Source organism: Falco punctatus (genome assembly GCF_963210335.1).
Source record: "Falco punctatus genome assembly, chromosome: 15".
Lineage (NCBI taxonomy): Eukaryota > Metazoa > Chordata > Aves > Falconiformes > Falconidae > Falco > Falco punctatus.
The window spans coordinates 9,306,802-9,323,141 of NC_137595.1; the positions used below are offsets into that span (position 1 = coordinate 9,306,802).

A 16,340-nucleotide genomic window follows, 5' to 3' on the forward strand; every position below is an offset into this window, starting at 1 on the left:
TTCTGTGATTTTCAGTAAACAGAAGCAAGCAGTAATTGTTGGACCTAAATCCCTGGTCCAAGGGTTTAGCAGGGCTTGTACACACCGGTGCATGTGTCTGCGAGCAGGGCTGGGTGTGAAGGAGGAAGAGTGGCCACAGCATCTTGGTGTGTGTGTGTGTTCCTGAGGCCTCTGTCCTGCCAAACTCTTGGACACAGAAAATCGGAGAAAAACACCAGTCGGTTTTGTCGAGTCTTACATGTACATAGTTCAAACCTGTCACAGCGCTGCCAAAATTCATCAGCTTGGTGGCCCTATTAACCTGGTGCAGAGCTGAACCGTCTGCAGCTCCAGTGCAGGAAGGACAGCCAGCCCAGCCCCTTCCCGGGAATCTCTCCTTCCCTGGCGGGGCACTCCGGAGCTGGCGATGGAGGGGAGCGGGAATGCCGGGTGGCAGCTCCCCACGGCCGGGGGATGCGCAGCCCCGGCTCCATGCTGCGGCCAGCGATGCCGCGGCGGTGCGGAGCGCGGCGGCCCCGGACTGGCGTGGCCCCGGCGGCGCACAAGGCCGGGCCGGGCTCCCCGCGGGGGGCGGGCACAGCGGGGCGCGCCCGCTCGGGGCCGGGGCCAGCCTGCTGGCGGGGAGGGGGGGCAGGCAGCCCCGGGCTCCGCTCCTCCTCGCTGGGCGGGCGAATCCCAGCTCCTGATTTTCCCGGGGGCTGCAGAGGCTTGTCCCGGCCCTGCGCGATCCTGCTTGGCTGCCGCCCTCCCCGCCTCCCTCCTCCTCCTCCTCCTCCTCCTCCTTCACCACCCCATGTGCTTCCTGCCGGGCCAAGTTTGCAGAGCGCCGCCGCACGCCGGGCCAGCGGAGCGGAGCCGCGGCGGAGCAGGGTGCACGGCAGCGGGCGCGGCTGCTGCGCGGCGCGGCGGGGCAGGCTCGGCGGAGGGCCGGCTCCGGCCTCGGGGCGCTCTCGCCCGGCCCCTGCCCGCCCGCACCATGCCGCGGCGGCGCGGCTGCCTGCCGCCCCTGCTCTGCACTTTAGCCGCCCTCAGCCTGCCGCTGCTGCTGGCCGCCGAGCCCCGCGCCAAAAGTTGCTCCGAAGTGCGGAGGCTCTACGCCGCCAAGGGCTTCAGCCAGAGCGAGGCGCCCAGCCACGAGATCAGCGGTGAGTCGCGGTCATCGCCGCCGCCTTTGTGCGCGCTCGGCCCGGCCCCGGACCCGCGGTGTGCGGGGGCACGGCCCGGCCCGGCTCGGCCCCCCGGGGCTCCCCCTCGGCGCTTATCCCGGCCCGGCCCGGCTCGGCTCCCCCGGGGCTCCCCCTCGCCGCTTATCCCGGCCCGGCTCGGCTCCTCCGGGGCTCCCCCTCGCCGCTTATTCCGGCCCGGCTCGGCCCCCCGGGGCTCCCCCTCGGCGCTTCTCCCGGCCCGGCTCGGCTCCCCCGGGGCTCGGCTCGTCGCTTATCCCGGCCCGGCCCGGCTCGGCTCCCCCGGGGCTCGGCTCGTCGCTTATTCCGGCCCGGCTCGGCTCCTCCGGGGCTCCCCCTCGCCGCTTATTCCGGCCCGGCTCGGCTCCTCCGGGGCTCCCCCTCGCCGCTTCTCCCGGCCCGGCTCGGCTCCCCCGGGGCTCGGCTCGGCGCTTCTCCCGGCCCGGCTCGGCTCCCCCGGGGCTCGGCTCGGCGCTTCTCCCGGCCCGGCTCGGCTCCCCCGGGGCTCGGCTCGGCGCTTCTCCCGGCCCGGCTCGGCTCCCCCGGGGCTCGGCTCGGCGCTTGTCCCGGCCCGGCTCGGCTCCCCCGGGGCTCGGCTCGGCGCTTGTCCCGGCCCGGCTCGGCTCCCCCGGGGCCCGGCTCGGCGCTTGTCCCGGCCCGGCTCGGCTCGGCGCTTGTCCCGGCCCGGCTCGGCTCGGCGCTTGTCCCGGCCCGGCTCGGCTCGGCGCTTGTCCCGGCCCGGCTCGGCTCGGCGCTTGTCCCGGCCCGGCTCGGCTCGGCGCTTGTCCCGGCCCGGCTCGGCTCGGCGCTTGTCCCGGCCCGGCTCGGCTCGGCGCTTGTCCCGGCCCGGCTCGGCTCCCCCGGGGCCCGGCTCGGCGCTTGTCCCGGCCCGGCTCGGCTCCCCCCGGGGCCCGGCTCGGCGCTTGTCCCGGCCCGGCTCGGCTCCCCCCCGGGGCCCGGCTCGGCGCTTGTCCCGGCCCGGCTCGGCTCCCCCCGGGGCCCGGCTCGGCGCTTGTCCCGGCCCGGCTCGGCTCCCCCCGGGGCCCGGCTCGGCGCTTGTCCCGGCCCGGCTCGGCTCCCCCCGGGGCCCGGCTCGGCGCTTGTCCCGGCCCGGCTCGGCTCCCCCCGGGGCCCGGCTCGGCGCTTGTCCCGGCCCGGCTCGGCTCCCCCCGGGGCCCGGCTCGGCGCTTGTCCCGGCCCGGCTCGGCTCCCCCCGGGGCCCGGCTCGGCGCTTGTCCCGGCCCGGCTCGGCTCCCCCCGGGGCCCGGCCCGGCTCTCCCGGCCGGCTCGGCTCCGCCGGGGCTCGGCTCGGCGCTTGGCTCGGCTCCCCCGGGGCTCGGCGCTTATCCTGGCCCGGCCCGGCTCTCCCGGCCGGCTCGGCTCCCCCGGGGCTCGGCGCTTATCCTGGCCCGGCTCGGCTCTCCCGGGGACTCGGCGCTCGTTCCCTCCCGGCCCGGCTCCCCCGGGGCTCGGCGCTTATCCCGGCCCGGCTCGGCAGCGGTAGGACCCGGAGCGCTCGGCCCCCGTGCGGGGCGGCGGGCGGACCGCGCCTGTTGCCGGCCCCGCTGCCCGGCGGGGGAGCGCGGCGGCGGGCGGCCCCGTCTCGCCCCAGGTGCCGCTGGCACGGCGGAGGGCCGCAGGAACGGTTTCTTTTCCGCTTTTTTCTTTTCTTTCCCACCCCCCTTTTTGTTTCTTCCCTCCACCTTCGTCCTGAGGTACTCCCGCATCCAGGGGACAGGAGTGCTCGCAGCCGGCAGCAGTAGGAAATGGTAGCTAATGTGCTCACACCCAAAACATTTTATTCTTTTTGTTTCATCCTTCATCTCCCTCCCAGGGCCGCTGCTTTTATTTCCCCTTCTGAATGACCTACTGGACCGCATTCTCCGCGGAACAAAGGAAGTGCCTTTTTAGCTGGAACCCTCGGAGACCACCAAGGACTCCAGCTTATGCACTGCTATTTCGCACTACTTTCAACAATAACAAAAATGCATGACTGAATGGCTCAAAAATGTGGAGTGTGAGAGGCATTCATTTCGGTCTAGGACACTGTCACAACACAGACAGACCCCAAGTAAATACCTTTAGACGTCTGAGATAGAAGCTGGGGGTAATCTTTACCATTGGTGTGCCCTCCAGATATGCATACATTATCCTTTTCACTGACAAAACTGAAATGATTTCAGTCGCTTGCGCTTTTATATTGTCAGGCTAATGATATGCGTTTAGCCTACATCTGTTGGAATAAAATTGCAGGGCCGTTTACTTCTCCAAGAAATATTTTAATGAGAAACGTCTGACTGGTTGCAGTTAAAATACTCTCTCCCCATCACCCTCCCTGCTCTGTAAAATGGTCCCTAGTAAATAGGCTTGGATTTGGTTTGAGTCCAGCCCTCATCGGTGTAGGATCAGGATGCGAGCAGGCTTCCTCATACGTCCCGTATTGGGAAGATTTGACCTAGCCCTTATTCTATATACTCTTGTTTAAGGTGACTTGGTTAGCTTTGGAGGATATCGGGAGTAGATCGTGCTGGCAGGCCTTCTATTTGAGGCTCAGAAACTGTTGTTGGTTTGACCCTGTGCCTTTGAAATCAGGGGTTGGAGAAATGTGATGAGCAAGGTAAGATTATTTAACAAAAGAAGGGCTTTCTGCAATGATACGCTGAAAATATCGTCTGGGTTATGTCACTGTTTGGGGGATGCTGGGAGCCTGCGGCTGGCCTCACCTGGTAAGCAACAGGTTGGGCAAAGTTACTTTTTAAAAGTCATCCTGCACCGCAGGGTGTTTTGGAGAGGATGGTGGAAGCCTTTAAAGGAGGTGTGCTGAGTACGGCTTCGGAGTGTGGTGTACCTCAAGTGCGGCTGCACTTAAAATTAAACCTCGAGAGGGGTGCTACACCTGCTGCAGTTTCACCTTCCCCCTGTGAATTCGTGTGGTTGTGGTGTGTCCTATTTAGAGGCTCCGGATCTCCCCTCCTGTGCCGCTCAGCTGGTGTAGGCGGGTGGTAACCACTCACCCCACTGCTGGTTTTGGTTTTTAATTTCTGAGCGTGTGGGGCTTCACCTGCTGTTGCCTTGGCGGAGTCAGCGCAGGGAGAGGGTGTGCGGTGGGCTGGGTGGGAAGCGCTGCCTGCGATGATGATGCTGATGGTGCTGGAGGCTGAGGGCTGGCACCAGGGTGGAAGGTCCGTGGTGTGTACTGTCTCTTGAAAAATGAGTCACTTGCCAAACCTTTGATGTCAGTCTGTGTTTCAGGTGATAGCAGTGTGTTTTCCTCCAGGTGGGTGAGTGAATTGGGAAGGCAGTTAGCCTGGCTGATCAGTGAGGATGAGATAAATCTGTGTAGGGAGAACTGGGTGTTTGGAGGAGTGTCTTGCTGGGGTGGTGGTGGGGATTGGTGACTTCCACTTGGAGATGCCTCTCTGCTCCCTGAACTGTGGTGGAGAACAGGTTGGAGAGAGTTTAGTGGGCTGTGGTGCTGATGGGATGATGTATGGAAACATGGTTGTTACTGGCGTGAACTCGAGTCTGAAGTCCATCAAGTAAGTTATTTAGATTTTTGTACCAGTTTGGTGGACTGCACTTTATTCTCCCATTCTTCTACACAATTGCTTTAGATCACAGTGCACAGACAGAAACTTCCTCGCACCTTTCCAAAAAGGTGTCCTAAAAGCTGTGGCAAATTAGTTTCTGTAAGTGTAGAGGCTTCTCTCATGTCAGGGTTTAAAATGTCCTTGAATTGTTAAAGTGCAGCAGCTTGGTGATGAGGGCAGATGTGCCCCTGCACTGGGCTCTGTGACTGCAAGTGAAACTTGCCCCTCACAGGGGTCATCTGGGGCTTAGCAGCATCTCACATGGATTTAATTTTTTTTTTTTTTTTTTGCTACACTTATATTCTTCTGGAGCAGTAGCTGTGTACAACTTTGTTTTCTTTCAAGGAAATGCCTATTTCAGTAATCTTTCTATCTGTATCATTGCTACTTCCGTCACATTAAACGCCTGTTCCTTGTTTGTAATTACTCATAAGTTCAATTTAATATTTGTTTAGACCAGGTTTAGGACCCAATTAGAATATGCATAAATGGCAGGTTATATCTTAACTGAAGTACGTAAGCATTTCTGAAAGAAGTGTGCAGCTGGTCAGCTTGTTGCTTGCTTGATAAGAGGTCTAAAATGTGTTATTTGTAGTGTGGAGCATATAGAAATTGTTTCCTTTTATGTTAACTCAGTGTTAGAGGTGTGAAGACAGCTGCTATAAATCTTCATGGAAACATTTCATAAGTCACGGCCCTTTGGTACTGCCTTGTATCCAAGGGATCTTCAGTAGCTTCTGCACCTATAGCCCTGTGAAATATATTTTGCAGAGCTCACGGAAGTGGTGAGGTACGATCTTGATGCTGCTGTTGCTGGAGAGATCAGTGCTTGCATAGAGCTGATGTAGATGGTTGGTTTGTGAAACTTGGCTTTTGATAGTGTGTAGATAACGGCTGGTGTGGGGAGAGCACCAGCCTGTAACTGCTTTATAAGGTGATGTTGAAAGTTTCCTGAGGAAAGGGCACATCTTGGGAAGGTCTCCGTCCTGCAGTCTGTAGCTGCTATTTTTGTTCTAATGCTACTCAGAGTTCCTTATTGAACCCACGTATGTGTCTCTGGGCTGTAGTGGTGATGGAGCAAAACTCCCTCAGAGTGACCATCTGCAGGGGCTGCTCGCCCTGGTTGGTCTGGTGCGGCTGCAGCATGAAATGCAAAGCAAGCTGGTGTTGGTGGCATCCAGAGGCCCACAGCAGGTGGCTGTGATTTAAAAACAAAAACCCCCAATGTTTCTTTCAAGAGGCTCCTTCTTGCCATCAGGTGTTAAATGGATGGAAATTCCTTCCCTTTTCCTGCTAATTGGAAGAAATAGATGTTTCTTTTCCTGGATTGAAAAGGGGGGTGGGGAGGGGGGAATAAATTTTGCCTGTTGATGGAAAACTGTATGAGTTAACCTGCAAATTTCCTGCAGAAGTGTAATGCCTCTCTCACTGGCACTGCTGTCCTGATTTCAGAGTGGCGTGGAGGCAGGCTCGAGTGGATGGTGCCCTGCTGGGAAGCACGGAATGAGCCTGGCACCTGCCTTTGCAGGGAGCTGGGCACAAGCAGGACTCTGTGTTCAGTCTTAGTGAAGATGCTCGATGTGATCTTTGTCCCTGAATTAATGGAATAGCCGCATTTATTTGGCTGGAGTGATGGAGAGCAGTTCTTTCACCATGATGGAGGAAATCACTTGGCCCTTGGTTTTTAGACTCCTGGGATTTTGCCCACAGTAACTTTGGCAGGGGTGCCCCGATGTCCTGCTGCTCGCTCGTCCCTGGCGTGTTTGTGGTTGTCAGCTGGATGCCGATGATGCGTCACCCAGGTGTGCTGCCTTGGTCGATCGGCAAGGCTGCTTTGTTGGCGTTGCTGTTTTATGTATAAGCTTCAGCAAACACTTTTTAAGGTTTTCATGTGCTTCTCTTCCATGTGGCCTCTTCCAACTGAGAAATGGTTTCTGGATCTCGTCCAGGGCTGTGTTACTTGTGCTGTCTGGCACTGCTGTGCCTGTTGCAGGCAGTTTGCACAAGACGGCTCCTGGGCTCGTTGGGATAAGAGAAGTACCAGATAACGCCTGGTCCTCCTCCTCGCCATCCGTTTGAAGGTGTGGAGCTTCCTGGCCACCAGCTGTAGCTGTTTGCAGTGACTCTTGTCCAGTGAAGGCAGTGGTCCTTGGCCTGCAGGGTGGTTTTTCCTGCCTGGCATGTGTTAATTAGAAGAATTGCCTGACCACCTGTGGGTAGGGAAGTGACCATTGGAGAACATCCCTATGGCAAACACAAGTGCTGGCATGGAAAAGTAAATGAGAGAATCGCTTCAAGTATTTTTAGCTGCTTCTTAATGTCATTTAGCAACTGGAAACAACGGGAGGGGGGAACTGGCAGCGTGGAGTCGCCCACAGGCCACTGGCGAGCGCCCTGGTGTCCGGTGCTGGCGGCTGCGTGGCTCGGCCAGCGTTGGCAAGAGCTGCCGGCGGCCCCCGGCTGAGTCACGGCTCCATCCGCCGCTCGCCTGGGACTCTGCTCGCTCTCTGTAAATCTGCAGCGCGGGGTTTTGTTCGACTGCAGCAGCGCGCCGTGTCCTAGCAGCCAGCAGTGCAAAGCATGTGGTTAGCAGCAACTGCTTGCAGTGGTCTGGGCTGAGTAGGAGTATCGTTTTCCTTGGCAGACACTTCATAGAAAGTTCTGTTTTTTCTGCCAGAATAAGCAGTCATTACATTCCATACAATTCATAGTCAAATTATTATCTATTATTAAAATTGCCTTAATTATCAGATGTTTCCTTAGACATGTAGCTGTTTTTTAAGAGGCTGAATAGATGTGTGTACATTGTGCAAGAGGCCTGAGCTGCACAATGTTTTCAGTACTGTTTTGTAGTTTCAGGGAGATTTTCTGTGGCTTTTCATATGTCAACAGACTTTTTATTCTCACTGAAACAGCAGCAGAGCAAGGCTGACATGGCAGCGAGGCGCTGGGTTTGCCTCAGGTCTCTGCCTCTCCCCTCTGCCACGGTATTTATCCTTGATACCTGCAGAGCCAAGGAAGTTCAGGTTGAAGCATCCCTGCTGCCTGCAAGCAATAGGCGTGAGATGGCTCTGATGGGAGGAGGTCCCAGACAAGCATCTTCTGTCTTGGAGGTGCAGGTGGTATCTGCCCAGCGGGGCTGGGACCTCTCTCAGGAGGCTGGAAGGGTCCCAGGTTATTCGGGGTGGTGATGTCCGTGGTCTCAGCCTGCTCTGTTGTATTGCCTGAGGCTTTGTGCGGAACCCCATCGTCCTGGTTATGCGCAATGGGTTGCCAGCCCTGTGAGCTTCCTGGAGCCTGTGTAGATGGAGAAAGGCTGCCAGCGCTTCTCGAGAGATGTTGGGCGCATGATTCTCACCTCCTGTCCCCTCCACCTGTAGCTGCTCCCCTGATGAGTAGGGGGTGCTCACCACAGGGCTTCTATGGGTGTGCATGCGTGTCGAGTTGCATGGGATCAATTCTTCCCATTGCCCTCCTGCTTTCCTCTCCAAACTGCAGGTTTTGGGCAGTGCTGGCGTGGAGCATCAGGATTATCCTGCAAAATCCTTTGCCTCCTCCCAGAAGAGGAGCAACCCTTTGGGACCTGATTCCTTGCTTTTGTTCTACCTTTTTTTTCCCCCAAGGAAATTCTTGTTAGCCAAAGAGGTCAGGATGTGGGTCTCTTCGCTGTCAGCCGGGGGGGGGGGGGGCTGAGAGCGGGCTGCCAGCCCTGGTCTCCGGGGCAATAACCTCCTTGCATTCCTTGCATTCCTCCTGCTTTCTCTTTCTTCTGAGATTATGAAGATAACTTCCTTCTCCCTTTGCTAAGCAATGCGAGGGCCTGTGAAAACGCTTAAATTTCCTCCTTGCTCCCTAAATTACCTTGTGTGCTCCAAGATGCCCCATAGCAAACCCCTCGGGTGCCCTGGAAGGGGCAGTTGGTACTCTTTGCTGGGATTTGTGCATCTCTGGAAGAAAGCTGCTGCTTGTATCATTTTTTTCTTTAATTGCCAAACATTTTAATTAAAAGAGAACTACTTTGTTGCCGCCCATCTTACCTGCTTCCCAGTTTAAGGACATTCCTTAGCATTTCATGAAACACTTTTGCTTTTCTAGCAGAGATTTTGGTCATTCTGTGTGTTCCTTTGCCTGTGCAGCATGCGTGCAGTCCTGTGGAGGCTGCACCTGAAGTGCGGTGTTTGTTCCAGGGGATTTTCTTCTTGTTTACACCTTTCTGGTCAAGGAATGGTGCTCAGATAAAAGCAGCATGTTGGGAAGAGGGAGCCGGTGAGGAGGTGTCAGAGGTTTTATGGGTGCGGTGGCAGCCATGTGGGCTGTCAGCAGGCTTTGCCCCCATGAGGATGCGGCTGCGACATTGTTTTTTTAGGGTGGTGTTTTGTGTTTGCAAACAGCCATGGCCGGTGTAGGCATCTTCCCCACCAGTTCATGCATTGCAGTCCGGCACATCTTGTGTCCTCATGGCGTGAGGTGGGACGGGGAAGCAGTGGTGGCCCCCAAGGGCAGTGGTGCATCACCTCACTGGCCAAGTGCAGTGCTTGAAAGGATGGAGATGGTGCTTAAGAAATGTGTGTGTGGGTACCTACCAGTGGCATCGGCATTTGTTAAGGGCTGCTCAATGTTGATTTTAATGTGAAATTGGGGTGGTAGTGTCTCCTTCCCTGTGTAAAGCGTTGCCTGATTCCTCCTCCCCCCAGAAAGGCACTCTTAGAAATACTTCTTTCTTGTTGCTTGTCTTTTGAGCAGAAAAATACAATCTGTTAGTTTCCCATCTTTGTATTTTCTGTGGCTTATGCTGTCAGTGGCTGATGGACTTGGATTTCTGTGTGTTCCCTGTGAGGGACTGCTCTCTCTGCTGGTTTTGGTGTAGGAAGGGTATGTGGTCAGCAGAGAGGAGCTGCCCTGAGTGAAGGATCTCAAAGGAATATTTCTCTTAATGTTTCCAATTTAGAAGTTGAGAATTGTCTGGATTTTAAGCAAATTCAGATGGGAGCAAACAATGATGAAATGTTTAAAATATGTTTCAACATTTTTGTGGGAATAGGAACTGTTCTTATACAGGCGAGGCTGCAGCTTTCAGGAGGTGAAAATATGTGGCCCTTACACATTGTCAGCATTGTTGCTGCTTTTTTCCCTTCTTTTTTTAAAAACGCTCATAGGAAATTGGCTTTGGTAATTGAGTTTCTACAGAACCACAACATCCAATAGCTGTTCCCTTCTAGGGGTCACACTTAGGTTAGTTTAAGTAATGTGCAGTCGGTTTAACCTCTTGTGGTTTGTAGAGCTATTCTAGAAATTACTGGTGATTTGGGGTGTGTTGGAGTAACAACTTCACAGGAAAACCCCAAATGTCAGGGTGTCTGTTTTTTGGAGAGCTCTGACCACTTGCTGTGTGAAAACTAGGCACCTCCTGGTACGTCCCTCGAAGGGATGTGCTCGCATTGGAAAATGTAGTTAAAGCCTTTATGGCCCGTTGACTTTCCTTTTGAAAGAAGCTGAAATAACCCTTGACGAATTGTTTACCTGTGTTGACTTACAACATCCTCTGGCCTCAAAGCAGGGTGCAGAGCCTGTGCTGGATGCTCGGTGTTGGGTCGCATTGCCCCGCGTGGCTGGTCCCCCTGGCAGTGGCTGTGATGGGGAGCAGCAGTGCTCCGGACCCCCAGATCCCCAGGTTTAGGGGATTTGTTGGCAACGGAGGGCCAACTTTAAGAAATTATGAGCTGGGACTTTAGCTTGGTAGCATTGACAGTTTGGTATAAAAAGCTCTGTGTTGCAGGCTGTGATGACAGAGGGTGATAAATCACTCTTGGCTGGTGCTACAGGTTCTAATAATGGTGTTTTAAAAAGATTACATGGGTTTTAATACAAACTTTTTGCTTCTTTGTACTCTCCTCTTTTTAAAGAGCGAAGCCTGTTTTGATTCAGCATTCTTGGAACATAAAGACGGAGCCAGGATTTTTACTGGACTGAAATGCAGTTTTTTGCTTCTACAAACACGAGGATCTTGTTTGAGTGTCTTTATAGCCAACTGGCTGGCAGTGTCCTCTTTACAAGGGAGCTTGCTTGTTTGTTTTAAAGGTAACTTTGCCCTGTGGAAGATTAAAGAGCAAGCAGCTTTGCCCAGCTCCAGTGGGTGCTATTAGAAAGAACATTGTGATAGGGTGAGACTGGTGATAGCTGTAAGTGGGGGGGAAATAGCCTCCAGCACCCTCCCTGGCTTTCCTTGGCACATTCCCATGGGAGGACAGGGCAGGTATGTGATAAAAGAAACCAGCACAATTACGAGCCTGATCGAAAATGATTCCCTTGGCAGATATGCATGGGCACCCTGGCTTTGCCTTTGGTCTGTGGGGGACGGATTTTTTTTTTGCCCACCTGCCAACCTTTGGATTTCTGAAGCGCAGTGGCTGGCAGTTGTGAGGGAGCACAGGGTGCCTGGCAGGACGAGGTGGTGGGGCACCAGTGGCAATAGCCCCTGCCAGGGCAGAGGCACTGGGAGTGGGCAGCTGGCAGAAACCTGGTGTGCAGCTCAGAGTGGTGCCACTGGTTTAGTTTGGGCTGGAGGAAGACAAACGGGCTTCCTCTGGAGTTTTGTCTCAGTTCAGAGACGGAGCTGAGGGTGCCATAGGACCACATGCTTTTCCTTTCAGTGGGGGGAAAAATGGCTTTGATAGTGTCTGCTAACGATTCAGTGCTGTTTACATAATAATTGTGGTTTGCTTTCATTACCTCTTATAATGAGATTGCTTTCTTCTAGTGCAATCGCTTCCTGGTTCAGTTTTACATGCTTCTGCCTCCCTGCTCCCTGAGCAGGGCAGTGGGCTTGCACTGGGGTGAGGAGGTAGCCCTTCCCTGGCTCCAGTTGTGGAAGAAAGCTTATGACTTGTCATTGCAAAGGAGAGGAGGCAAAGGGGGCTTGTACTGCTGGGGCAACTTCTGAAAGACCCAAGTGGTGGTTTGGAGCATCGTAGCATCTTGGCAGAGGTAGGTTTAAATTCATTTTGGGCGATATCTCAGTACAGTGCTTATCTTTGTACTAAAACCTCTTGGTTTTAGCTGTTTGCAAGGGAGTCCACTGACATGCTCCCACAGGGAGGAAGATGCCAGGTCCTTTTGCCTGAGACCCACCGTGTCAGAAGCACTGAGCTGTGATGGTTGACGTGCATCCCCGATATTGTTTTGTGTATGTGAAGCTACTGGATTAACTGCTGTAGCCTAACCTTGATACAGTACTTGTTTGCTTTCTGTGTCTGAGTAATTGTGAACGGTGGCGTTGCTGTATGACAGGCTGCTAGTACCTGCCTCCTGCAGTATCCTGCTGTCTGAGAAGCAGTGCCGAGAAGCTGCTGCGTAGCGCCAGGGGATAAAACCCACCGCTGAGCTCTTACTTAATAAGTAATGTCACTGGGAGGAGAATGCAGTAGAGTGGGTGCTACTTTTTGAAAAGGTAAGGGTGGATGTTTTGTTGTGAGGTGTTCTTTTTTCCTTTTTAGCTTAATGGCAGGTGTGTTGTGGTTTCAGAGCAGCACTGATGGCAGAGCTGAGCGCCAGCGGCAGGGCACTGCGCTGCTCTGGAGCAGGATGAGTCCCCGCAGGGCAGCAGGTGCTTGTCTGACTGGTGCTGTTGGGAGGGTGGAGGGTTGTGTGTGTGGCTTTGCAGATGCTGCTTGCCTGTCCCAGGGGATGCATGCCTTCTCCCCTTTGGCTACAGGTGACCACTTCTTTAGAAATATGCCCCAAATGATTTGCTGCCGGTGGTAGATTTTATGGCTTGGCTGCTGGAAGGAGGGCCTGGGCAGGGGATGAGTTGACCTTCTCCACCTTTGCAAAACAATATTTTTTTTTTTGGGTGGGGGTGGGGAAGGTGGCAGTGCTCTTAGCCACATGGCTTTTGCTAATTAATGTGAGTTAATTGGGGCTGGTTGGAGAGCAGGATTGGTAGGTAGAGGAGGCTTGAAGGGACAGGGCTCAGGGCTGTTTCTGTCCTGTTGAATCCAGCCCACCAAAGGGATGTGGCGATCCCGGTGGCAGCCGCCTAGCTGGCAAAAACTCTGCATAACTCTGCTCTCCGCTTTATTAAAGGCCCCTTTATACCACTTTTTTGCCGTAACCCCCGTGAGAACAGCCAGCCCTTTCAGCAGCCTGAAAACCTCCCTTACTGGGAAGGCTCCTGCGTGGGGAACAACCTGGCTGGCACGATGCTGCTCCAAACCAGCCCCAAAGCTGCTTTGAAAACACAGTCTGTGAGCCGGCGAGGATGCCAGGTGAGGATGCCAGCCTTGCCGAAAGAAATCAGGGATGAGTCCGCTCGCCAACCAGCCAGCTCAATAGATTACTCAAAAACAGTTGTCAAGCAAGGGTTAATTTCTAGGTATCAAAATATGCACAAAAGGTTAAATGCAACTTCCTACTTGTCAATGAATTACGGTTTTAAAATATTTGCATTCTTTCCTGAAAGATTTAGGAATAATTATATAGCACTCAGGGGCAAGGCATTGCCAGATAAACTTAACAACTCTATAATTTGTACTCGAGGCAGGGTTTCCTGTAAATGATAGCTTTGTTTAATTTTATAATACTGCTTCCAAATGTTTGCCGGGTATGTATTGCCAGCTAAACTGGACTTGTGAATCTGGAAGAGTATTTATTTGTTTGTTATAGCAGACAATAAAAGCTGCTGTATTAGGCTAAAACTTGGCATCTCCTTTACAACTTCTAGGCATCCTTCCCCAGGCAGGTTTGGTGGGGTGGGCAGCTGATGCAGAGTGCGAGCAGCTTTCCAGCTTCTCTGTACAAAATCCCTGAGCTGCTCTAGGATCTCCTCCTGCTCTGTCTGTCTTTTTCTGGGGTTGGGAAAGGAACGCTGCAGTTGCAATGCACATACTTTATTTCCATTACTCAAAGCCGGAGTCATGCATAGTTACAGCCAAAGACACTTCAGCAGCTCTGGGGATAACAAGATAGCTGACAGACTGGAATGCAGATTTATCAGGGGTAAAAACTGGCAAAATTCCTTATTTCTGATCCTTCCTTTTAAATAGGTTCTTCGTGCTCCTCCTGTTGGATGAGCCCACCACATGTTTTAACCCCTTGTCTTCTCCCAGCTGGATCCAGGGATGTGTGCTGGGGCTCACTGTGTGTCTTCTGGGATTAAATTGCTCAGTCCCACTTAGTTCCTAGGTGGTGTTTTTAAACTGCAAAGCTCTTCCAGAAATGTTCTCAATGGGTTTTTATTTTAAAGTGCAGGCCTTTGCTCCAGATGTGTGTCTGAGTGACCACAGAATGTAAATTTTACTGTATGTTGCCTTTGGACTGGCAGTTTGGGAGACTACCGGGCAGTTAACATAGGAGGATTGTGCCATGAAATCCGCTTCCTCGGGATTTGATTCATATTAATTTTTTTCAGAGCAAATCTCTTTATTGGCTTCAGTTATGTTTTGATGTAGAGCTCTTTCTCCTGTGCCTTTGTTAGGAGCTGGAAATATTTATATTGCTATGAGAAATAGATCATTTTCAGCTCTGTGGCTTTTCAGTAATAAATATATTTTAATATTCTGAGACATTAAGCAGTTTCTTTTTGGGGAAACAAGTTATGGCAGAAGAAGCACACTTGGAAGTTAAATAGATTAAGTGAAATCCCTCAATTACAGGAGCTAGGTTCAGAAGACAAGTCAAGCCGTTTAGGGAAAATTTCAAGTTATAATTTAACCTTTCCCAAATCTCCTGGGAGCAGCTCATGGTGCAGCAAGACCTGCCTGGTGCCAGCCCAGTGCGGGAGCCCAGGGAGAGGGCTCTGACATGGCTGGCTGTGGGGTGGGTGGATTTAGAGCTGGTGGTTTTGCCTGTGGTTGTGCATCTTGACTGGCAGAGAATGAAAAGAATTTCACTTTTTATTGGAAAAGGAAAGGATTGCTCAAGGATTGCAAAACACTTTGTTTTGGAAAAAATGTCATTGTTTGAAAATAGCATGAGAGCAGGAGGGGCACTGTCCCTAAGCCTGCCGCAGTCCTGGAAATGTTCTTACCTGGGGGCTTGGGTGAAGCTTCAAGGCTTCAGAATTAACTTGGACTTTTGTCCCAGGGTGCAGGATGGAAGGCTGCAATTCTGTCCCTTTGGTAATGAAGGATAGGAAACTTCTCTCTCTCTTTTTTTTTTTTTTTTTTTTTAAGAGGGAGTAGAATTAAAAAAAATAAATCTTGACGGCAGCCCTCGCACTAAAGCCTTGCCTCAGCCCTGCTAGCATCTCCTCGTGTCACCTGCAGGTTGCTAAATGTCCCCGTGCTGTGGGGACTGCCCAGCTCTCCTCTGCGCTCATTTTAGCTGCAAATTTTTTATAGAGTGTGTTTGCTGATGAAGGGTGCTGTGACAGCAGAGCAGTGGCTGTGGGGAGGGTGGGAGCCCCTCTCCCTGCTTGGGGAGGACTCACAAAACTGGTAAGTGCATCCTATCCTTCTAATCAGCCATCCCTTCCCTGGGGCTCACAGTGTGCCCAGGGCTGTTTACCTTCCTGCTGGTGGATTTTGGATGGTACCACCTGGGAGGTGGATGGCAAAGGTCCTGTTTGCACTTGGTGCTCCCCCCAGGCTGCTCAGGGCCATTCTTAAAAAGACAAAATAAACCCCTTCGATTCCTGCTAGCAGAAGCCTTGATGCAATTATGCCCCTGGTATGATAAGGTGCTTTCAGCTGGGTGTGTTGTTTTTCCATCCCACCAAAGCTGTTTGCACAAGCCTGGCTGCTGTGCATGAGAAGGGATCAAAATTTGGGTCTGCAGGGGGACGCTCTGTGGTACCTGGGACTGAGGTCTCCCAAACCTGCTTTTTCTGGGAGGCCTAAGAAAATGTGACACTGTTAGCTAGAGGGGAGGAGACTGTCCTGGGTGGGTGTAGGGTCTGTTGCTGGCTGCAGGGCAGATCCCAGCTTTGGGTCCCTTTCCAGGCTGGGGAAGGGTTTCTGCAAAACCAGGTGGCTCAGCTTGCCTTGGCAGCATGAGCCATCCAACGTGTGGGGCAGGCGAAGCCACCCCAGGTGTGGGGAAGGAGAGGTGCCATGTTCCTGTACAGAGCAGTGCCGAGAAGGCATGTGCCCCCACAGTGTTTGGAGGGAGGGCAGGGAAACCTAAAAGGTGGTCTCGTCTTAAAAGGCTGAGGTGGCCTCCCGTGCCCTCCTGCTCTCCCTGTGGGCTGTGTCCCTCTGGGATGCTGCTGTCCCTCCTGGGAGGACTTGGCTCAAACGAACTTGGTGGCAAAGAAGCTGGCTTGTAAATTGTTGAAAAGATGCTGAGTTTATCTATGCTAATGTGAGGAGGAGGAGGAGTGCCCCTGTGAACCTGCTGGCAGATAAGGCTGGTGTTCACAGCTGTGCCGAGGTGAGCAGGGTGATAGGGGGAGAAGGAGGAATTTTTAATTTTGTGATATCCTTATCTTAATCCTTTCTCCCCTGTCTCCCACCCTCTCCTCACCATTTCCAGGGTAGGTTAAGCTATTCGAGTCTTGCCTTTTCCACAAATACCGGCGGGCTGCTAGTTCCAGGCTGGATGAATACATTGGGAGTCTGTTCCAGCAGCG

General features: G+C 53.5%; 1 protein-coding gene across 1 annotated transcript in view; it reads left to right on the forward strand.

Annotated features, from left to right (window-relative positions):
* Positions 1-732: 732 nt before the first annotated feature.
* Positions 733-16,340, forward strand: part of GPC4 (glypican 4) — a 70,333-nt gene continuing 54,725 nt past the window's right edge. The window contains exon 1 of the mRNA XM_080366173.1: positions 733-1,145. Within this exon, the coding sequence (XP_080222299.1) occupies positions 794-1,145 (352 nt within the window). The 5' untranslated portion in view covers positions 733-793. The remainder of the gene's footprint in view (positions 1,146-16,340) is intronic.